Source organism: Chelonus insularis, unplaced genomic scaffold (genome assembly GCF_013357705.1).
Source record: "Chelonus insularis isolate UGA/USDA-ARS -01 unplaced genomic scaffold, ASM1335770v1 scaffold_277_pilon, whole genome shotgun sequence".
Lineage (NCBI taxonomy): Eukaryota > Metazoa > Arthropoda > Insecta > Hymenoptera > Braconidae > Chelonus > Chelonus insularis.
This window is the reverse complement of record NW_023276791.1, coordinates 185,693-210,157: the sequence shown is the minus strand read 5'-3', so window position 1 is coordinate 210,157 and position 24,465 is coordinate 185,693. Positions and strand designations below refer to the sequence as shown.

At 29.3% G+C, this 24,465-nt stretch overlaps 4 protein-coding genes across 4 annotated transcripts; 3 read left to right on the top strand and 1 right to left on the bottom strand.

The window, feature by feature from the left end:
- The first annotated feature begins 1,529 nt into the window (after positions 1–1,529).
- LOC118073276 (eukaryotic translation initiation factor 4 gamma 3-like) lies at positions 1,530–10,372 on the top strand. The gene is made up of 17 exons (XM_035093675.1): positions 1,530–1,865; positions 1,970–2,203; positions 2,308–2,419; positions 2,496–2,576; positions 2,653–2,885; positions 3,065–3,521; positions 4,282–5,522; positions 6,493–6,591; positions 6,673–7,720; positions 7,811–8,116; positions 8,205–8,494; positions 8,591–8,763; positions 8,840–8,919; positions 8,999–9,363; positions 9,449–9,524; positions 9,611–9,760; positions 9,864–10,372. Exons 1-17 carry the CDS (start codon positions 1,788–1,790, stop codon positions 10,043–10,045), a joined length of 5,205 nt encoding a protein of 1,734 aa, XP_034949566.1. The 5' UTR covers positions 1,530–1,787; the 3' UTR covers positions 10,046–10,372.
- A 6,558-nt stretch (positions 10,373–16,930) lies between these two features.
- LOC118073291 (succinate--CoA ligase [ADP-forming] subunit beta, mitochondrial-like) lies at positions 16,931–20,454 on the bottom strand. Its single transcript, XM_035093706.1, has 7 exons — positions 20,362–20,454; positions 18,556–18,815; positions 18,318–18,480; positions 17,974–18,238; positions 17,572–17,876; positions 17,377–17,496; positions 16,931–17,303 (listed from the first exon to the last, which is right to left on the bottom strand). The coding sequence occupies exons 1-7, from the start codon at positions 20,452–20,454 to the stop codon at positions 17,133–17,135; spliced, it is 1,377 nt and encodes a 458-aa protein (XP_034949597.1). The 3' UTR covers positions 16,931–17,132.
- Positions 20,455–20,884: 430 nt separating this feature from the next.
- Positions 20,885–22,421, top strand: LOC118073290 (phosphatase and actin regulator 4-A-like). The gene is made up of 5 exons (XM_035093705.1): positions 20,885–20,891; positions 21,554–21,694; positions 21,787–21,840; positions 21,929–22,218; positions 22,308–22,421. Exons 1-5 carry the CDS (start codon positions 20,885–20,887, stop codon positions 22,419–22,421), a joined length of 606 nt encoding a protein of 201 aa, XP_034949596.1.
- LOC118073289 (eukaryotic translation initiation factor 4 gamma 3-like) lies at positions 22,418–23,638 on the top strand. Its single transcript, XM_035093704.1, has 4 exons — positions 22,418–22,777; positions 22,863–22,938; positions 23,025–23,174; positions 23,278–23,638. The coding sequence occupies exons 1-4, from the start codon at positions 22,418–22,420 to the stop codon at positions 23,457–23,459; spliced, it is 768 nt and encodes a 255-aa protein (XP_034949595.1). The 3' UTR covers positions 23,460–23,638.
- The last annotated feature ends 827 nt before the right edge of the window (positions 23,639–24,465 follow it).

Genomic DNA, 24,465 nt, shown 5'->3' with positions numbered 1-24,465 from the left:
AATAGTTCAATTCGGTAACAGATAAATTTAAGGAGTACTAGTTTTTCATCCTGAAAGTTTGAATAAACTTTTATTATCACTCAAACTATCTGGTGTTCCAGCACTCAGAGATGATCTAGAAGCACGTTGTTGACCCATAGGTACGCTTCGGACACTGCGCTCTCTTACCTAAGAGAAAAAAATGAGTCTGAGCACACTTTGTCTGTGCTAACACGACGAACTTCCCATTAGCAATTGTTTATAACAAATTTAAATAGTTGTAATCAATGTTTGTTGAAAACATCCAAATACATGTGATATACACATTACTTATTCAATAAAAACAATTTTTAATTGTTTATAACAAATTCGTATTGTTATAAACAATACGTAATTGTTAAGAGTCATATTTGGTTGTGAACAATAATGTCTAGTCAATATTGACTTAATTTTCAAATGAAATTGTTATTGTTTGGCTTAAAAGTATTTTAAATAGCTAATCTTTTCATTTTTTTATTAGTTGTTTTGTTATAAGAAAAGAACGGTTCTATCGAATTCGTTCAAATTTCTTTCAGATCTTCTTTATAATAATATCTTTTGAATTAATTTTACATACATACATACATACATACATACACACACACACATCATTCTAAAAATATGTCAGTATGCTTGCAAATATCTTGAAACGTGGAGATTTAATGAAAATTCAAATTTCACCAATCGACCCAATTACAATAACTTCCTAATGCACGGAGAAAAAGGAATTGTAAACTTTACTCCAAAAAATAGTAGTCTGTCGCTTCGGGTACAAAATTGGCAATAAGCAATTGTTTGATTAGTAAACATTACAAGTTTTTCTTGTAAAATTTTTATTACACATTCAAATTGTAATATTTGATATTTATTTTTGTATAATTTGAAATTTTGATTCGTAATAAAATTTTCACAAGAAAAAGTTGTATTGTATACTAATCAAACAATTGCTTATTGCCAATTTTGTACCCGAACCGACAGACTACTATTTTTTGGAGTAAAGTTTACAATTCCTTTTTCTCCGTGTGGGGAGTTAATAATTCATTTTAATTTCAATAAATGTTTTATTTTTCTGATAACAAGAATAAAGAGAGTATTTACATAGTTGTCAAACAAATTGAATATTCAAACAAAAAGAGAAAATACTTTTTGTACATTTGAGTTATTCTTCAATACAGTTCGACTGTTATTCCTATATTACAAAGTAATATTATTTTGTATCTTTGAATTCTATAATGAATTAAAATCAAGATGTATTTTCAAACATACATCTTAAGTACCTTAATATATCATTATTTATCTTATTATCTGATCTTGCTGTGAAATTGGTAATCCTTTCAAACCACGTGTTTTTGTCATGGTATTGCGCATGTGACACTCAACTTCGACGGCTGAAAGTGAATGGGCGGGGATGTATTTCTATAGTCCAACCCTCCGACGAATCAAATCATCAAGCGCTTAGTTCACAATTTTCTCACGGAGTGGCGTTGAAAGTTCAAAATTCATGTCCGAGGGCAACGTTTATCACACTCGACACTTTTCACTTCAGTTATGCACATATACCACTAGTTGAATTGTGTGTGTCTGTTTCGTGTCGTTCGATTTAATTATATTGTCATTAAAAATAATTTATTTATTTAAAAGTGTTGTGAATTTTATGTATTATTCGTGTGTTGTGAACAAGATCTAAAGTTTGTGTATGTGGTACTGTCATAAAACTATCGTGTGTGGAAAAAAATTGTTTATCAAACCGGGCATCCACACATTTGAAAATGGCCAGACCTAATCACCAAATAAGACCGGCTTCACATCAAAATTATCTCACAAATCACGCAAGAAATGTTACGCAGGTAAAATAGTTTTGTTTTTTTTTTTATTAGAATCATTATTTACTGCGTTTGAAGCAGTTTCAACATAGGTAAAAATATTTGAAATATTACTGTTGCTTACATAGGGTTTGTATCATGGAAGAGTACCTAGACACGCACAACCAAGAAATGTCATCAATCGGAATAATCATCAGAACAATGGTCCAACCCATGTCGTTGGAATTCCGACTGAGCCGGGAAATGCTGGACAGGCAATTGTATTTCCTCCATTTTCTTCATCTAATGTCCACCTTAATCATGATCATAATCAGCAATCAATGCCTATGTATACTGTAAACAATCCAATTCCACAAATACCTGTAAGTATTATAATCATTTTTAAGGTTAAATTCATATTTTTAATACAGATTTTTTGTCATGGTTCGCGTATTGATTAGGTTATTAATTGAAACATTTTTTTCAGTTTCCTTCGCAACCGGCTCCTCACCAATATTTTGCTGGTTATCAAACACCCATACTTGTACCACATAATATTATTCCTTTTCAGGGATCGCATCATCCGCAAATGACACCATGTGAGTTAATTGTTTATTATTTCTTTGTAGCATATTTCTGAAATTTTATTTTATAAATATAATATTTTTTACTTAGTTTGTCTTCCACCACCGAATCAAGTGCCAAACCCCCCCATCCATCAAAATGTTTGTGGAGAAAATAATGTACCATTGCAAGGTAAATTAATATTAAAAAAATTATGCAAAAATTAGCTTAAAAATCAAGAAACATTACAATTTTTTGTTATTTACAGTGACTCATCCTAGTCATACCATTAGTCCACCAATCATGCCAGTACAAAACAACAATAGTGCCAATAATACATACAAAAAACTAAAAACGAGACCAAATGCATTGATGAATATAATTGATCCAGCAACTGGTAGGAATGTCGCTGAGGACATATACCGAAGTGCAGCTACATCTCCCCCAGTTAAGAATGAAAAACCGAGCATAATCAGTATTACTCATCCAAATCCTATACAAGTAAGTAATTTCAATGACAATTTAAACCAACTGATTGCATAAATATATAAAAATTGTATTTTCTTTTACTTGGATTAAAATTTAAAACTAATAGACTCTTAAAAATAATAATCAAACTCAAATTTAATAAAAAAAAATCTTCATGTCTTTAATAATTATATTTCAATGAATCATTACAGCGTAATAAACCACCGAAGGTTTTCCCAAAATTGAGTATAACAATCAGTCCTTCGTCAACTCTCTCAACAACGACGTCTTCTCATTCTGAAAGCCTATCACCAGTACCTGTATCAACTAGTTCAAGATTAAATTCACCTGATAAATCTTCAAGTCATATCAGTAGTAATCCTGAAAATCCAGACGTTTCTTCAACTATTGGAGGTGATAATAATGTGAAAACTGTAGAGGAGAGTAAATGTATTGAAACATTGGAGATTCAAAGTAATAATGATCCATTAACTTCGGTACCTGAAGAGCATTGTTCTCAATCACAAACTGATGACCAAAATAATGAACAATCCTGTCATCATGAAAATGAATCAGACAAAACTTCGGAAGAGCCAATAAAGCCAGAAGAAAAGAAAGAAGAAGTTGCTGTTTCACCTAAAACTGTAGGATCATCAAAAAACAACAGTGGTAAGTAAATAAATATCATTCTTTTTTATTTACTTCATGAACAAAATAGCCGGCTAATACATAAAATCAGGTAGTGGATAGACATTAAAAATCAATTACTTCAATCTTTTAGTCAGATTATAAATTTACATTAAATAAAATCGTGAACTTTCTACAATTGATTAAAAACATTAAAATAAATATATAAATAAATAAAAAAAAATATATATATATATATATCTATATATTAATAAAAATATCTGTTATTGAATTGAACTATTTCGCCATCTGTAGGTTCGTTTTAATAGTTGCGAATTCACGTATTCAGATCAATCGAATGATCAGTCAATTTGAATGTATAAATGTGAAAACAAACACAGACATAGTCTAACCTCTTTATGTGTGATCCTAACCGTTGTAATTATACACAATTAGAAAATTTTTCTACAATTGTTTACATACTACCTAAAGTTAATCAATTAAAATTTTTAAGTTTTTATAAAAAAAATGGCATTTCATTAAAAATAGCTTTTTGACCATTTTTATAAATGGAATTTGATAATTAATCTCAATACTTTATATATTTGCTTTCAATATGGGAAAAATGTATGGTAAGTTTATTTTAATTTTTATCGTCAACTTCAATTATAATTTAATAAAAGATTTCTTTGCTTTTTGAATAGACCCTATAAAAAATAATCATAGAATATATATGAATATCTATTTTATATAAAAAAATTATTATATAAATGTATAATAAAAATTCTCATTTTGTCCATAGGAAAGTCACAAAAGAAGAAAAACAAACGTAAATCCAAGAATCGTGATCTTAATCGTAATCAGTTACAAAATTCAAGTACTAGTTCAGAAGAGTCAACGTCATCAAGTGCACGAATAGAGTCATCAAGCCAAGATGTCAAAGAAACCAATTCAACTGTGATTCCTGATATTAAAGAAGAAGAAGAAGAATCAGCAGTAGAAAATATAAAACCAATTGTCTGTGATCAAAATAATATAAAAAATGAACCAAACGTAAAAAGTGAACCAGAAGATTGTAATGAAAGTAAAATTAATATAAAAATAGAAAATTCAGTAGATGATCAACAACCACAAGATTCAAAACAATTAAAATTATCAAATGAAGAAAGTTCAGCTCCAATTGAAACAAAAATTAAAAAATGTGATATCAAGATTGAAGCTTCTTCACTTGAAAACGTAGTCAAGTTAGAAAAAGAAGATGTTGAAGAAGATTTGTCTAGTCAAAAGATAAATATTAATGATATTAAAAGTGGACCAATTGAAATTCCTGGTGATATATTTTCTTTTGAAACAACTAAAACCTGTGTCATTAATGATGGCCCTGATCAATGTTACATCCGTGGTGCCAATGGAATCAACTTCTTTTTTAGTGAAGTGTCTGAGAAAATTGCAGAATCAAATCAATCTCAAGAACAACAGATTGTTAATACAGTTCAAAATTTATCACAACATGATAATGAAATTGAAAAAGAACAAACAGATATTGAACTAGACCATCGAAAAGATATTGATATCAAATCAGAACTACAAAAAGATGTCGACGTTGAATCTGAACTACAACGTGACACTGAAATTGAAACAGAACAAGAAATGAACACCGAAGTTGAACCAGAACAAGAAAAGGATGAAAGAATCAAACAAGAGCAATCTGATTGCAGAGAACTTGAAGAAGAACAAACGGTGATTCATCAGATGGAAAAAATTCCTGAACTACATGTTGACAAGTGTGAAGAACAGTCAAGTAATGCTGAAATTGAAAATGATGAAAAGCAGAATGATGGTGAAGTTCCCGAAAAAATTGAAGTGGAAGAAAAACGACGATTTATTAAACCTCCAGCATATGAAAATCGAAGGATGAGTTTGGGTGATGTTCCAGAAAGAAAAATTTATAGTCGAGAATTTTTAGTGGACATGAAAGACAAGGAAGAATGCTGGATTTGTCCTGATTTACCCGATGTTGACATTGTGAAACACAACATAAAGGTAAATATAAATATATTCTTTTAACACATAAGTGCATGAGATAACGTAGGTTTCTTGGGTTATATTAATTTTTAAATATTTATTACAAGTTTCTTGGGTTATATTAATTTTTAAATATTTGGGTTATATTAATTTTGAATATTCGGGTTATATTAATTTTTGAATATTTATTACAAGATGTTAATGTATGAATCATAGATAATTGAAGAAACTAACTAAAAATAATGAATCATTAGGAGTTTCGTATTATTTTAACAATCTTAAGTAAAACTTGATAACATAAAAAAATAGCCACTCCAAAAGTCATAAGCCTTAATGTATGTATTGAGAAGAAAAATAATTAAACTAGTTTGGAATTTTCGTCTGGAAGTAATAAGACTCTGTAATTTCCTTATGTCGCCAATAATAAGTAAGGCCAAAGTGTTTCCCTCCGTCTTTCATCTATTGTATAGTAGACGTATTTCTATAAACAGTCTTGAATGGAAACAAAGAATTCCTTTGCAATAAATCTGACTATATTGTCTTGCATGTGCGTGTCATCTGTTTAACGTTCTTATCTGTCTTGAGTATGTACCCAATACCCAACCAGGCGCTACCTGGTTTCATGATTCAGGCTGCTAGAGCTGATCCTAATTCTATGACTCATCTGTTTAACAAAGAAAATAGTAGAATTACTAACATCAATAGTATTTCAAACAGATTGTACTTTCGTAGAAACAATTGAAAAATATTCCCATTTACCATAAAATGCAATTCTTGTCAAATATATTGTTGTAACAACTGTAAATTAAATTATAATGAACTTAAAGTTCAAAAGGTAAATTGATTTCAATGTATATTAGTTTTTAATGAGTTAACTTGTCAGTCATGTACTGAATAATAAATTAAGTTAATGTATTTTTTGAAATATGCAATTACCATTATCTTAAATAATTTCTCCTGTATTCTATAATTCGTATCTATTTTTCAGCGGCCATCTCAAAATTCATCAGTTATTCTATCATCACGAGACAGAAGTCATGAGTTCTTATTCCCCAGTTTTAGCAGATCTTCATTCAATACGAAAGTGGTATGTTTTTTTTTTAAATTCACACGAAAAGTATTTTTTAAAAAATTGTAATTTTAATTTTATATAAATTTCAAATGTTAGGCACCAACAAATAGAAGAAGCTTCCAAGGGAAATCTAAGCCACACAAACAAACCATTATTCATGTTAGTTTATCACTTAATGAAGATATTAAATTACGTCAAACGGAAAATGCATGGAAACCATCACCCTTACAAAAAGGAAATTCAAAAGAAGAAAATAATAAAGATACAGTGCTTTTTAAGAAAATGCGTAGCATATTAAACAAACTAACTCCGGAAAAATTCGATAACCTTGTTGAACAAGTAAAACAATTAGAGATTAATTCGTTGGAACAATTAAAAGGGATAATCGATATTTTATTTCAAAAAGCCATAGACGAACCACTCTATTCGACTTATTATGCTTTAATGTGTAAAGAACTGTCCGATAAAAGTATTCCTGATAATGAAAAAAAGGAGAAAAAAATTAATCTCAGAATATTAGTGATTGCAAATTGCCAAACAGAATTTGAAAAACATTTAACCGCTGAATATGAACAAAATCAGAAAGCTAAAACAATTGAAGGATTAAATGAGGATGATGATAAAAAGAAAAAAGAATTGGAACTAGAAGAAGAACGTAGTAAAACTAAAAGACGATGTCTCGGAAATATTAAATTTGTTGGTGAACTGTATAAACAAAAAATGATTCATAATAAGATTATGATAACATGTATCGAAACTTTATTAAAAAGTAACGATGAAGAAAGTCTTGAAAGCTTATGTAAATTGTTGACAACAATTGGAAAAATATTAGATAAAAAGATATCATTATCATCATATTTTCAAAGTCTAGAAAAGCTAATCCACAAGAACAAAAAGCAGAAATTTAGTTCGAGAATACGATTTATGATACAAGATGTCATTGAACTTCGTAATAATAAATGGATACCTAGAAGACAAGAAAATAATCCACAAACAATGGGTCAAATTCAAAAAGAAGTCGAAACTGAACGTATTATCAACGACACACCGCTACTAACATCGTCTCAGTCTTATCTATCTCATAAAGAATTTATTACACCCCGAAAAGACGAACGTGATAGTAACAACGATAGAAGAAGAAGCTGTAAGTATTGAACTGCTGTATGAACGTATAGTTTGTACTCTGCTAATATTACTGTAAGTTTTCTATAACATGAAATTTTATTAATCTCAGGTGCAAGAAGCAGCTCTAGTGTTGATGAAGGTGGCTGGAACAGTGTTCGTAACAACAGAAATCGGCAATCAGATTATTTATCAATTAAAACAACAAAATTAAATGTTAAACCACCAGCAGCAGAAGAGACAACTTTTGGAAGTAGATCTTCATTCATTTTCAATCAAACTGCGGAAAAAAATTCAATTGTAGTGGCTCCAAATAGATATGCCACTGTTGGTAATATTATAAAACATAGGAGATCATCAATAGCTTCATCTGATCCACCGAAGGAATTCAGACCTGAGTTTAAACCCTCGTGGACACGTTAGTTAAAATTACTTTTACAATTATTATAATGAAGATCAAACAATCTATCATTATGTTTAATCATCAATCATTATTTTTCTCTTAGATGGTTCCAGCTCACGAAGTGAGAATCAACGAGTCAGTTTAGATCCAACGCAAACTCGCGACAGTTTATCAATACCTTCACCAGTCTTCGCAAGCAGAACACCAACCCCTCCAACACTATCATCATCCACATTTACGCCGATAAGTAGGACACCTACTCCTCCATTAACATCATCTTCATCGATAGATAATCGAAACAGTAACCTACCAGTTGATAAAAAGAAACTAAGAAATCTGGTCAAATCACTTCTTGATGAATCTAGCTCGAGTGATGTAAACTTATTTATGAAGGTAACTATATAATTTTGTCTATGTAAATTTCTATTATATAATCAATTAAAAAAAAATTGATTATGTAATTATTCAATATTTGTAAAATGTTTACAGAATGCTCAAGAAACAATTGAAGATAAATTTAATACACAGTCCTATCCATTATTGATAGAAGAAGCTCTTAATTCTGTACTTGAGAGAAATCAGATGGAAAGACAACGATTTTCGACTTTGCTAGCTCAATTAATAAAGGATGAGATTATTCCTCTTTCCGTATTCCAAGCCGAGTAAATAATTTAGAAAATAATAAATAATCAAAAAATGAGATAATTCGTGATAATTAATTGTTATAATAATTTTTAGATTCGAGAAACTTTTGGAAATCGCAGATGATCTTGTCATTGACATTCCTCAATGTTGGGAATATTTTGCTGAAATATTAGGTAAGTTGAACTTTGGGCTTCTCTTTTATTAAAATTATGAAAATAACTTGCCTTGGTATAACTCGTTTTGAATTTACAGTGGAAATGGTTGCTATGAATGCTCATCCTTTTATTGAACTAACTCGGACGTTAGCTACTTTAAAAAACACAGGAAAATGTGGTAAACTATTGGGTAAATTATTATCAATATTAGCAAAAGAAAAAACTCCTAAATGGGTTATTGATAATTGGAATCAAAGTGGACTCAAATGGAGTGATTTGATAAATTCTGAATGTGAAAAAGTTGACTTACTTGAAAAGTACAACCTAGAATTTTTAGTTAAAGGCATCAATAATAATTGTGGAAAATTGTCTGAGAACAAGATGACATTAGAACAGATATCAGAATATCTTCTGAAATTATTAAAGGAAGAAAATTTTGACAATATTACAAGTTGGATATCTGTAAGTACTAGTTGTTGAAATAATGGGTTTTGTATCACTATGTTATCTAATTTTAATAATCACTAAAATATTGCATTTTTTTCAGTTGAATGTTGGTCAACAATCAAAACAACCTCAATTTGTCAGATGCCTTGTAACTGACATTCTTAAAACCTCTATTGGTTTGTATTAAATTGACTTATGTTTTTAAAACTTCAATTCTTAGATAACAATTTATTATAAAAGTTGTTTTTTTGTTTATATTTAGAAGCCATTGACGAATCATGGAGACTAAAATCAGAAACGTTTTGCAAGTTATTACCTTTAATAACTAGATATGTTGATGCTAAACGTGATCTAGAACTTCAATGTCTTTATGCTATTCAATCGTACAATCACGAATTAATGTATCCACAAGGTAACTACTTACTCGATTGCATATATATTCATTATTTCACTATTAATATATTTTTTAAGATCAATATCAGTATCTGATTAAATGAATGAATTTTGTTTTTTAGGCATATTATCTAAAATAATTGACCATTTGTGTGACCAATATGTATTGTCAGACGATGCATTCATTGAATGGGGGAAAACTGAAAATCCAAATGAAAGAAATGGACATGCAGTTGCGATAAAAACACTTACATCATTTTTTACTAAACTACGTGAAGCAGAACGCGATGATTCTAGTGAATGAAAAAAAAATTCATTGTGTGTACAAAAAGATTCTGAAAAACTCTGTTATCTGATACAAATTCCATACTATACAAATGAATATATTGTGACGTGTGGCCTCAACTAATGAAATAATTATTAATTTGAAAGCGTGATCATAAATGTAGCATGAATTTATAATTGTCATGAAAAATGCCCGGATGATGACAAAACTATAACAAACATAGCAGACTTAATAGCAAGAATATTATGCACTCAATATTAGTGTATACATATAATATAAGTTTATTTCATAAGAAAATGTAAACGATGTAAATAGTTTTGCTGTTTAAATGCCATTAAATGTAAATTATATCATAATAATTTCTCTTTTTTTTTTATTATTAAAATCATAACAATCTTACATAAAACGCATCAATAATGACGGTGGAAAATTGTCTGAGAACGAGATGACATTAGAAGAAAATTCCATACCATACAAATAGATATATTGTTCCGTATGACTTCAACTAATTAATTTAAGAAATGAATAATGATAAAAGTTATCATAATGTACATTGCTTGGATAATATACATCTAATCATTCATTTCATCACTCACTTTGTTTAACTGTACAGTACTGCATAGACAAATTTACTGTTGTTTTTAATGAATTTGAATTTCAACGACATCCCTGTCAGATATCAAACCTCTATACTTTAGTTGAAAGCCATTTCCAAAGTGAATCAACAAATAATACCTTGATAACAACAAATGATCCTCCAATAATATCGAATGTAAAACATTATGATGAAGTATCTTTTTATATTAAAAAAAGGTGGATAGATAAGATAGATACCAGGTTATGATCGTCACTTTTAGCAAAAGCTAACATATCTGTAAGTTTGTGTAGGAGGAGATCAAATGGTCCTTGAGCTTCTAAATTCTTATCAATATTTTCTAAAATAAAACCTTCCTGATGGCATATAAAACTGATATGAACCAGGAATAATGACCCTACATATAATATATATATATTTGTATAAAAGAAAAGTTTTGATCAATATGAAAGTTTACGAATGACAATATTTTTAGAATCGATGCCAATTGGCCATAAAAGGATATTGTTACTAACACTATTATTCCACTGATATGTAAGAGATTTGTCTCTTCTATTTATTTTAATGATGTCGATGTAGAATCTGTGTCATTGATTAACGGTTCTAAATTAATATCCGGAAGTTCAATAACTACAGCAAACATATTTCTTATGATGTCTTTCATTTTATTCGTAGCCTAAAATATAAAATTATTAACATAATATTCATACTTTAATTAAGTTTTATGTTTTTGCATTTACAAATGTATCTCAAGATAAAAAAATTTCTATAGCTTAGTACATTTACCATATGTCTGATTCAACTTGAATTTAATTGAAACTAAGCTGTACTTACGTTTTTATATTCTATTTGACTGATAGATTCTCTTAAATTAATGTTGGATGTGTTAAGATAAACAAAAATCCATTAAAATCATCGAATTCATTATCATCGTCGACACTTTCATTAGAATCAGGTAATCTTGAAAATTCTTTGCTACATGCCCGTGATTGTGATTCAACTATTGGTTCATTTAAGAAGTCAGCGAAATCTTATACAAAATTATAATACTTTGTAAAATTAAAATTACAGTCAAACTGCATTAATAAATTACTTAAATGTAACTTTGTTTTAGTAAATGATTTTGTTTCATTGAAAATAACATTGTTCCTACAATTTATATAAGCTTAACATTATTAGAAGTTTCTACTTATTAAATAAAAACGCATCAACATTTACGATATTATGTGTTTATTAATAAATTCATTTTTATTACATTCATTTTGTATACAAACTATCTTAGATCATTTATATTTATTTATAACGTAAATATTAAATTAAAGCTATTTTTTAACATATGTTGAAAGAACTTTGACTGCTACAATATTTTGACAATTACAAGCTACAAAAAGAGGTGTGTGACCTTCCTCATCGACAGCTTTAATGTTAGCATCATGCTTCACCAATAGCTCTATTATTCGGATAATTTTTCTACATTCTTTCAAACATAAATTGTGACGAATTGCTCCATAATCCCTATCTGCTACATTTACAATAGCATGCTTCTCTATAACAGCTTCAAAATTTTCATCATGCTTCAGCAATAATTGCATTATCTGGAGATTTGTTTTACATTCCCGTAAACAAATATGGTGAAGAGGTGTTTGGCCATTCCGATCTGCTACATTTGGATTAGCACAATTCTCCAATAAACACTCAACTGCTGCAATATCTCCAGATCTACAGGCTTCAAAAAGAGGTGTCTGACCTCTCTTATTTACAGCTTCCACATCTGCCTTATACTTCAGTAATAATTCTATTATTTGGCGAGTTGTTCTTGATTCATAGTAGCCAATGCGGTGAAGAGGTGTTTCACCATCCTGATCCACTATATTTGGATCAGCATTATTTTCCAATAGAATTTTAATTACTGCAAAACCTCCAAATTGACAAGCTCCAAAAAGTGGTGAATGACCAATATCGCACACAGCATTAACATCTGCATTATACTTCAGCAATAACTGGATGATTTGGCAAGTTGTTTCAGATTCCATTAAACAACTACGGTGAAGAACTGTGGAACCACTCTCATCTCTAGCATTTGGATTAGCATTATTTTTTAGAAGACATTCAACTGCTTCAACATTTTCACAGATACAAGCTTCAAAGAGAGGTGTCTGACCTCTCTTATCTACAGCTTCAATATCTGCGTTATGTTCTATTAATAACTGTAATATTTGGAGATTTTTTTCAGATTTATATGACGAAACGAAGTGAAGAGCCGTCTGACCGTGCCGATTAGTAGCGTCTGGATTTGCGCCATTTTCCAACAGAAATTTAACTGCTGCAACATCTCCAGATTTACACGATTTAAAAAGCGGTATCCAACTGTTCTCGACACTTCTATCTCCCAGGAAACCTCGATGTGACATGGTTGGTTGATTTTTTCTAAAATTGAGAAATTTTTGTAGAAATTTTTATATATCAACACAGAAGTAAACACAAGCACACATTAATATACATACATATAATTTCTCTGAAGTATAATTCACTCCGAAAAGAGTCACTGTAAAAGTTGATCTTTTATTTGTAAACTTTTCGCACTACCACAACACACAAACTATTGTGTAACTCAATATTGTACGATTTTATCGGAAAGTATAGACGTGGACAGTTGGTCTAAGCAAGACGTTCCTTACACACTTCTGCGGGTAAACTGAAGACCTCCGCTCTCTGGTAGTCACCACCAACTCTAGTTCCACTGTGCGCATGCCCTAAAAATTGAATACGCCCAAAGTCCGTGGGAGGGATAAGGCCCATTATTTTCCTTTGTTCTACCTGAGAAATTCAGAGTTCAAGTCTGATCAGATCAGTATTGTGAGACTGTTTATGTCTAAAAATTATAAATAAAATCAGATCTGGACACGTTATTCATGGGTTGGTCTTGCCGTAAATATTTCTGGATGTAAGGTCATTATTCTTGGTTTTTTTGTATGAATGGTCAAAGTAAATAGTACATTTCACACCTAGGGAGGGAAAGTAGTCTAGCTCAAACCACGTGTAAAATTACAACCCGAGCCAAAGGCGAGGGTAGTAAACACGTGGGTTAAGGTAGTCTAATTGTCTTCTCTAGGGCTGAATATGATTTTTCGTCATACCTGCGTGAAAAGTTCAACCCCTCTCCAACGGAGAAAAAAATATAAAGCAACGGTTGCAAAAAATAACTCTGAACTACAATTAAGCCAATCAATAAAATAATACGTTTATTACAAGTTAATAAAAAGCTTAATTGATCAATAATTGACTCTTAAGCAATCGTTTATAAATGGTTGACTCATAATTGATAAATCGCACATTCTAACGGTTTATTCATAGTCGATTTTAGATAAAATGATCCTAAAATGACTCAAAGTAAACGCTGAAATCAATCCAATTGCAACTCTTATTATTTTATTATTTACGATTATTTATATCTTATTATATTTATTATTCATTAGTTAATAATTGACATAAACCATCAGGGTAAGGTAAATTTTCTTCTGCATGTAGATTTGTATACTATTTTTCACTAGATAGAGTAAAAAAAAATTAATAACACTTTAATTAGTGTTTCAATTAACTTTTCATGATGATTTTAAATAATTGAAGATGATGATAAGTTTTTCTATCGCAAATGCAATATCTAAAGATTATCTTGAAGTAGAACTGACTATACAATACATATATTTTAAAAAATTATTATCGATTAATTAAGTGCTTCTTTTTAAACAATTATAGTTGTTTGAAAAGAAGCACTTAATTAATCGATAGTAGTTTTTTAAAATAAATTTCATAGCTTTCTGCTAAGAAAATTCAGTACATCCTACCATGAAAATTTTATTCTAAAATTTACTTTGAAAGAATATCATACTACCTGATGAGACCTCTTTCCCAATATTGAGACTTCTAGGAAAGGTCCTTGTAAATAGTATCCTAATCTGTTGAATGACATAATTGAAGGTTATTCTATTCTCAATGCTATTTTTGTAAAATAGAAACTGGTTAATAAGTGCTACTCACTATTGTTTTTGGAAGCCTATCTGATTGTGATTGAATGATAAAAGCTCCAAAAACGTTTTTAATCTTTTATTTGTTTTTTCTTTCTAAATATTTCGGTAATTATTTTTTTGTATAATTGTCCAGTTTAGTTGGTTGTCCACAACTTTTTGGTTGTGGTCAACCACAATACAAATTCGCGATTTAGATCATTTTAATCAGTTTGATAGAAATCATGACGTGTGAAGGATGTTCCATATCTATTCGGCATGCGTCAATTAATTTTGAATCACGCGAACGTAGTCTAAAATTTTTGCAAGACCATGGAATAATAGTAGAAAGCGTATTGTGTACTACATGCGGTAATCCTGCATCGTTTTCTCCTCCGAAATGTCTATGGCGATGTCTAACACTTCACGAATAAAGTAACTCCAGTCACACACAGTAGTCGAAGATAATTCTAATTCATCAACCAACATTTGTTGATGCGGCGGATTAAGTAAAATATACATGGCTAGAAAGGCACACGTTTTTTCTGGTGTTAAATTTGTGTTCTCGATCCAAGAGTCGGCTCGCACTGATCTCTTAAAATTGCACTTTTTATTAATGACTTTATGTCCTTGTTTTGTTCTATGACGCCGCTGACATCGCCATAGACATTTCGGAGGAGAAAACGATGCAGGATTACCGCATGTAGTACACAATACGCTTTCTACTATTATTCCATGGTCTTGCAAAAATTTTAGACTACGTTCGCGTGATTCAAAATTAATTGACGCATGCCGAATAGATATGGAACATCCTTCACACGTCATGATTTCTATCAAACTGATTAAAATGATCTAAATCGCGAATAAATTGAATATAAATTGCCTTCAAAACCGATGAAATAAAAAAATGTAAACAGTATGTATGAAAACGAACGTTTATTCTACCAGTAAGAATGAACGAGACAGATATATGCTAAACTTACTCATAAATAAGAACAAAAGCAAAAGAATGTAAATTTCTAGAAGTGAAAATCATAATATCATAATATGGGAGAGATACAATTCTCAGTAATCGTCGGATTAGTGTAAACAAAAAAATTCATCGCTTATATCGCGGAGAAATCGAAACAAAATAATTGATATGTTTATTTACATCAAAGTTCTAATATAATAAGAGCATGGAGGGGAAGACAAGTAAGCGTTAACTAAATTATAAACACTTCCACCCCCCTTGCCTCTTTTTGCTACGTTATGAAATGTACGATCAATGATTTTTAAGAAATTCATTGATTTATCATATGTAAGTTGTACCATGTAATGTCTGAAATAATGGAAATAATATGTCTCCCCCGCCTTAAATTTACTATTTGTACCCTCAGAAACAACCCCAAATGCATAAAAAATTTTTTGGAGCGATTTTTGACTGGAGCCCCAATTCTAAATAATTACCAATATTTCTGCTAAAAAGATAAACTTTTTATGATACATAAATATTTTATTTACATTTTAAAAGTATTATTATTTGAATTAATTTTTACTCCAAAATAATTTCATTTCAAAACATTTGCGCTTTCAAATCATTTTTGACTCCAATTTAAGTTAAATAATAAAAAGGGAAAAATTTCAGGACGAATATATCTAAAAAAAACAAACATTTTAATATATAAGTATTCTTGAAATGTTCTTGAGATATTTATTATTATGTTATTGACAAATAATCAGGTGTGACTGAATCCTTCTTCTTCCTTTCCGGTGTCAAACTTGAATGATAACTCTAAATTGTTTTATAAAAACTATTTTATCGATAATTGTAAAAGCCACTTCAACTATATGCAATTGTATTGATTGCACTTGCATGCAATCATATAAAAAAAACGGTTAAAAATATTCATTAAAAAATAATTATTGAATATCTTGTACTTTTTTAAAAAATTAAACATTATTTATTTATTTATTTTATTTTTCAATAATAATAATAAATAATAAAATAGACAAATAAAATTGATTAAGTTAAAATGATTACTATAATAGAAAACAATAGATATACATGTTACATACATTGTTTTAATTAATTTTTTGAAATAATTAAAATTTTGTTTTGTTTTTTTATACGCTAACAGAATCAACGGTTAATGAGGAAAATCTTATTTTTTTTTTTTAATACTGAGTCGCAGATCGTTTGATCTAGAAACTGTTACCATACATTAAAAATTAAAACTACATTTATTCTTTGTAAATTAGCTAAAAATGTGTCCTTATATAATTTATAAATAAATTTGCAATACATTGTTAAAAAAAAATAATTCCTTTTCTTTTCATCATTAATAAAAAGTACTCAAAAAAAATAATTTAATGGACATATTCAATTCAGCATGTTAATTTGAAATTATTATTATAGTTAGCTTTCATCTTCTCAGTTATTATATCACATAGAACGATTTGTTTAGTTTCCCAAAAATCCACATTTTTGCTTAAATTTCAATTAATTAATTTAATTATAATTATTTTATGACATTTGTGGAATTTCAAAATTTACACTAAGATTTGCCGAATGAGCTAATTTTACTATAGTTGATAATTTGACTGCAACTCTCGCTGCTTCATCAAGATCATCAACTGGAACAATTTTCAATCCAGCATTGGCAATCAAAGCTTTCGCCTCATCTACGTTTGTTCCCTAAAATAATAATAATAATAATTAAAAATAAAATAATAGAGCTTGATAATCGAAATTAATATAAAATTCTTACTTGGAGCCGAACAACAACAGGAATTTTGAGGTCAAGCTCTTTTGTAGCAGCAATAATTCCTTCAGCAATAACATCACATCTCATAATACCACCGAAAATATTAACAAGTAGAGCATGCACCTAAATAAATAAATTATTAGAATAATTTTAATTGAATAAAAGTAAAAATCTAAAAAATAGTTGAGTAATTTATACCCTTGGATCGGACGTAATAATTTTAAAAGCTTCTTTAACAGCTGAGGTAGTAGCTCCGCCACCAACATCAAGAAAGTTGGCTGGTTCTCCACCATGTAATTTAATAATATCCATGGTAGCCATAGCGAGACCTGCTCCGTTTACCATACAGCCAATATTTCCATCTAGAGCAATATAATTGAGATCAAACTTGGCCGCTTCAACTTCTTTAGGATCTTCTTGACTCCAATCACGAAGAGCGAATAGATCTTTCTGTCTAAACTCTGCGTTGTCATCAAATCTACACTTGCAATCGAGGGCAAAATCTGCAATTAAATAAAGATATATTTTTTAAAAGTTGATATTACTTAATCAACTATTTATCTTAGTCTATATTATGATAACACTAAAAATTATTATTACAATTTCCTTGAATGTCTTCAGCTAGAGGATTAACTTCAAGTAAAAGAGCATCCTTTTTGACAAAAAGATCATATAAATTGAGAATAATATTAGCGATATAATCTTTGACATGTTCTAGACCCAGTTTCTCAGCTATACGACCAGCTTGTTCTTTTGTAATGCCTTTATTGATGTCAATAGGTTCATACATGATAACATCAGGGTTTGTTGCAGCTACTTCCTCAATATTTACACCGCCTTGACTTGAAGCAATAATAACTGGGCCCTAGATAATTCATATAATTAGATCTATTAAATACTGATTTCTATCCATTGATTCTCTTCATTTACTTTTGCTTACTTACTCCAAAAGCTCGTTCCATCATCACTGCAAGATAATATTCTTTACGAGGGAACATTCTTTGAGCTACCATGACTGCATTGCAGATTCTGCCTCCCTCGCCAGTTTGTTTTGTAATTAATAATTTTCCTAGCATTCCAGCAGCTAAGGTTTTGGCTTCTTCTGGTCTGTATTACAATATAAAATACATAGAAACATTTCTTGAATCATCAACTTATCATTCAGAAACATTTACTACTTACGTTTCACACATTTTGACACCACTTAAGGAACTATCTTTAAAATGTCCTTTGCCTCGTCCTCCAGCCAAAACTTGTGCCTTGAGGACGATATCCTTAGTATTAAGTTCAGCAGCAAATTTAGCTGCTTCATCAGGAGTTCGTGCAACTCCAAATTTAGGAGTTGGAATACCAGCTCCATTAAGTAAAGAATAAGAAATATGTTCATGAACATGTAAATTTCTAACGGTTTGTTTTGTTACGCCATTTGTTCGTGAGAGAATCTATCAGATAAAAAAATTCTATTAATATTCTGTAAAAATAAGAAATAGTTTAGAATACGTCATTGATTATTGACCTTCGTATTATTAGATATCAATGGTTTTCTGACGCCACCGCGTAAGTAAATTTTTACAAATTTTCAATTTATTATGTAAATCTATTTAAAATTTACTTATATTTCAAATAGAGTATCAAGTGGAAAGTACAATACTTGATTATACGAAATATTAATTTTTTAACAAAAAGGATAAATAAATTACTTAGGTTTTTCTATTTTCTGTAAAGTAATCATTTTCGAGATACGCGGTTACATGAGAAAACCATCGATTTGACAAAAATTATAAATGAAACTGATGAGAAGGTTAGAAATATAATTTTCATATTTATATTTATATTGATTTTTATATTATATTTAAATATTAAGGGAAAGTAGTCTAGCTCAAACCACGTGTAAAATTACAAGTAAACACGTGGGTTAAGGTAGTCTAATTGTCTTCTCTAGGGCTGAATATGATTTTTCGTCATACCTGCGTGAAAAGTTCAACCCCTCTCCAACGGAAAAGTGAACTTTCCGTGCGGGTATGACGAAAAAACTATGTTTTTGAATATATATGAATTTTATAAGTTGTACAGGTGGTTACACGTGATATAAACTCAAGTTTTTATAAAACTATAATTTAGAGTCATCAAATATGAAACTACCTAAGTTTTACAAAAAGATACAATAGATAGTTATGATGATATTTAATTAAACGAGTGAGATCATTGTTACATAGATAATGAAATGGAATAATGCACCAAAATCGTAGCTTACTGGATTTTAGAAAAGAAACGTTGAAAACTAAATTGGGATGAATTTTAACGTATATGCCATTAGGAAGATTTTATTTTAAAAGAGATTGATTTAAATAAGAATTTAGAAGCGCAAGGACCATTTGATGTCTTCCTACACAAACTTACAGATATATTAGTTTTTGCTAAAAGTGACGATCATAATCTGGTATCTATCTTATCTATCCAAACTTGCCTTTTTTTAATATAAAAAGATTCTTCATCATAATGTTTTACTTTTGATATTATTGGAGGATCATTTGTCGATTCACTTTGGAAATGGCTGTAGTTATTGAACTTCCGGATATTAATTTAGAACCGTTATTCAATGACACAGATTCTATATGGACATCATAAAAATGAATAGAAGAGACAAATGCTCTTACATATCAGTGGAATAATAGTGTTAGTAACAATATCCTTTTATGGCCAATTGGCATCGATTCTAAAAATATTGTCATTCGTAAACTTTCATATTGATTAAAACTTTTCTTTTATACAGATATATATATATATATATATATATATACATAGGAATAAATATAGGTATTAGTTATTTGGACCACGTTGGAATCCAAACATTCCAAGATTTGCAGCAAACTTAGGATTTACGCCACTGGAATTTAATTGTTATCATTGCTATTTAATTGATTTATCATTGACTGAAACTCTTCTTAATTCGCGAGTTTCAGCCGCGCTTAACTTCTTATCTATTACAGATAGGAAATAAGTCATGAATGCTTTTTTTGTGTAAAATTGCATTTTGAACAATTTAAATTCCTCGGGTCGTTTACAGTCGTAAACTCTCATATTGATTATAACTTTTCTTTTATACATGTATATAAATATAGATATTAATTATTATTTAACTTAAGATTGAGATTTACAAAAAAACTCGACTTTTGAATGAAAAATTATGGTATTCATTTTGTATTACGTCCTAAATGACACATTCTTTTCATTCTTCATTTAATAATGAGTTTTTAAGCACAAATATCAAGTCTGGACTACGCTATTTTCTTGTCATTGTACAATTTAAATTTATATAAAATTAATCACTTAAAGTTATGTATGGCAAATGTGAAAAATAGCTTTAATTTAATATTTACGTTATAAATAAATATAAATGATCTAAAATATTTTGTATACAAAATGAATGTAATAAAAATGAATTTATTAATAAACACATAATATTGTAAATGTTAATGCATTTTTATTTAATAAGTGAAAACTTCTAATAATGTTAAGTTTGTATAAATTGTTGGAGCAATGTTATTTTCAATGAAACGAAATCATTCATGAAAACAAAGGTACATTTAGGTGATTTATTAATGCAGTTTGACTGGAATTTTAATTTTACAAAGTATTATAATTTTGTATCTTTGTAATTCTTCAACGTCCCGTCACTGAATACCTGGGAAATCCCTCATTGACGTACAATTTTGTCTTTACTTTGAAGATTGCTTACTCTAACAATGCAGCCTATGTTTGCTTAAAGAAAACATTATCAATTGTCTAATGCCAGCACAGTATGGGCTACTGGGACTACCCAAATCGGGCCTGCGACTGAGTACCTGGGTCTCGTATTGTAACTTTCATTAGGGATCTTACAGTAAAACCAAGAACAGAATCGTCTGAATTTCCTACCCAATAGAAATAGATAGCATTTCAAGTTAATTTTCACCATAGTATTTTACTCCATGGATATTCTGCTACAGTAAAAATCAATTTGAGATTTCATCTTTGGGAAATGTAATCTTTAGAAAACCTCCTACTGCCAACATGAATAAAGTTCAATAGAATGTATTAAAAAACAATCAAGACCAAAGATAGTTTTAGAAACTGGACCTCAATTAAAAGTTCTTGATAACCATCAAGTTTTTCGTGTTGGAAACCGAATTAATCTCAGGTGCAAAAAGCAGCTCTAGTGTTGATGAAGGTGGCTGGAACAGTGTTCGTAACGACAGAAATCGGCAATCAGATTATTCATCAATTAAAACAACAAAATTAAATGTTAAACCACCAGCAGCAGAAGAGACAACTTTTGGAAGTAGATCTTCATTCATTTTCAATCAAACTGCGGAAAAAAATTCATTTGTAGTGGCTCCAAATAGATATGGAGACATAGGAGATCATCAATAGCTTCATCTGATCCACCAAAGGAATTCAGACCTGAGTTTAAACCCTCGTGGACACGTTAGTTAAAATTACTTTTACAATTATTATAATGAAGATCAAACAATCTATCATTATGTTTAATCATCAATCATTATTTTTCTCTTAGATGGTTCCAGCTCACGAAGTGAGAATCAACGAGTCAGTTTAGATCCAACGCAAACTCGTGACAGTTTATCAATACCTTCACCAGTCTTCGCAAGCAGAACACCAACCCCTCCAACACTATCATCATCCACATTTATACCGATAAGTAGGACACCTACTCCTCCATTAACATCATCTTCATCGATAGATAATCGAAACAGTAACCTACCAGTCGATGAAAAGAAACTAAGAAATCTGGTCAAATCACTTCTTGATGAATCTAGCTCGAGTGATGTAAACTTATTTATGAAGGTAACTATATAATTTTGTCTATGTAAATTTCTAATCAATTAAAAAAAAATTGATTATGTAATTATTCAATATTTGTAAAATGTTTACAGAATGCTCAAGAAACAATTGAAGATAAATTTAATACACAGTCCTATCCATTATTGATAGAAGAAGCTCTTAATTCTGTACTTGAGAGAAAATCAGATGGAAAGACAACGAAATGATTGCTATGAATGCTCATCCTTTTATTGAACTAACTCGGACGTTAGCTACTTTAAAAAACACAGGAAAATGTGGTAAACTATTAGGCAAATTATTATCAATATTAGCAAAAGAAAAAACTCCTAAATGGGTTATTGATAATTGGAATCAAAGTGGACTCAAATGGAGTGATTTGATAAATTCTGAATGTGAAAAAGTTGACTTACTTGAAAAGTACAACCTAGAATTTGTAGTTAAAGGCATCAATAATAATTGTGGAAAATTGTCTGAGAACAAGATGACATTAGAACAGATATCAGAATATCTTCTGAAATTATTAAAGGAAGAAAATTTTGACAATATTACAAGTTGGATATCTGTAAGTACTAGTTGTTGAAATAATGGGTTTTGTATCACTATGTTATCTAATTTTAATAATCACTAAAATATTGCATTTTTTTCAGTTGAATGTTGGTCAACAATCAAAACAACCTCAATTTGTCAGATGCCTTGTAACTGACATTCTTAAAACCTCTATTGGTTTGTATTAAATTGACTTATGTTTTTAAAACTTCAATTCTTAGATAACAATTTATTATAAAAGTTGTTTTTTTGTTTATATTTAGAAGCCATTGACGAATCATGGAGACTAAAATCAGAAACGTTTTGCAAGTTATTACCTTTAATAACTAGATATGTTGATGCTAAACGTGATCTAGAACTTCAATGTCTTTATGCTATTCAATCGTACAATCACGAATTAATGTATCCACAAGGTAACTACTTACTCGATTGCATATATATTCATTATTTCACTATTAATATATTTTTTAAGATCAATATCAGTATCTGATTAAATGAATGAATTTTGTTTTTTAGGCATATTATCTAAAATAATTGACCATTTGTGTGACCAATATGTATTGTCAGACGATGCATTCATTGAATGGGGGAAAACTGAAAATCCAAATGAAAGAAATGGACATGCAGTTGCGATAAAAACACTTACATCATTTTTTACTAAACTACGTGAAGCAGAACGCGATGATTCTAGCGAATGAAAAAAAAATTCATTGTGTGTACAAAAAGATTCTGAAAAACTCTGTTATCTGATACAAATTCCATACTATACAAATGAATATATTGTGACGTGTGGCCTCAACTAATGAAATAATTATTAATTTGAAAGCGTGATCATAAATGTAGCATGAATTTATAATTGTCATGAAAAATGCCCGGATGATGAGAAAACTATAACAAACATAGCAGACTTAATAGCAAGAATATTATGCACTCAATATTAGTGTATACATATAATATAAGTTTATTTCATAAGAAAATGTAAACGATGTAAATAGTTTTGCTGTTTAAATGCCATTAAATGTAAATTATATCATAATAATTTCTCTTTTTTTTTTATTATTAAAATCATAACAATCTTACATAAAACGCATCAATAATGACGGTGGAAAATTGTCTGAGAACAAGATGACATTAGAAGAAAATTCCATACCATACAAATAGATATATTGTGCCGTATGACTTCAAATAATTAATTTAAGAAATGAATAATGATAAAAGTTATCATAATGGACATTGCTTGGATAATATACATCTAATCATTCATTTCATTACTCACTTTGTTTAACTGTACAGTACTGCATAGACAAATTTACTGTTGTTTTTAATAAATATTTTTAATCCACTAATTTATGATTCATATCATTCCATTTTTTAGTCTTTCGATTGAATTTCAACGACATCCCTGTCAGATATCAAACCTCTATACTTTAGTTGAAAGCCATTCCCAAAGTGAATCAACAAATAATAATACCTTGATAACAACAAATGATCCTCCAATAATATCAAATGTAAAACATTATGATGAAGTATGTTTTTCATATCAATATTAAAATGATACAATTAATTGCAATTATTTACATTGAAATTTCATTTGGAAAATTATTCAATTCTATATTTGTTTTAACATTTTTAAAATTAAAAGCAATAGATGAAACACATTAGATATTAATAATAAAAACATACTTAATTTTTATTGCAAAGATT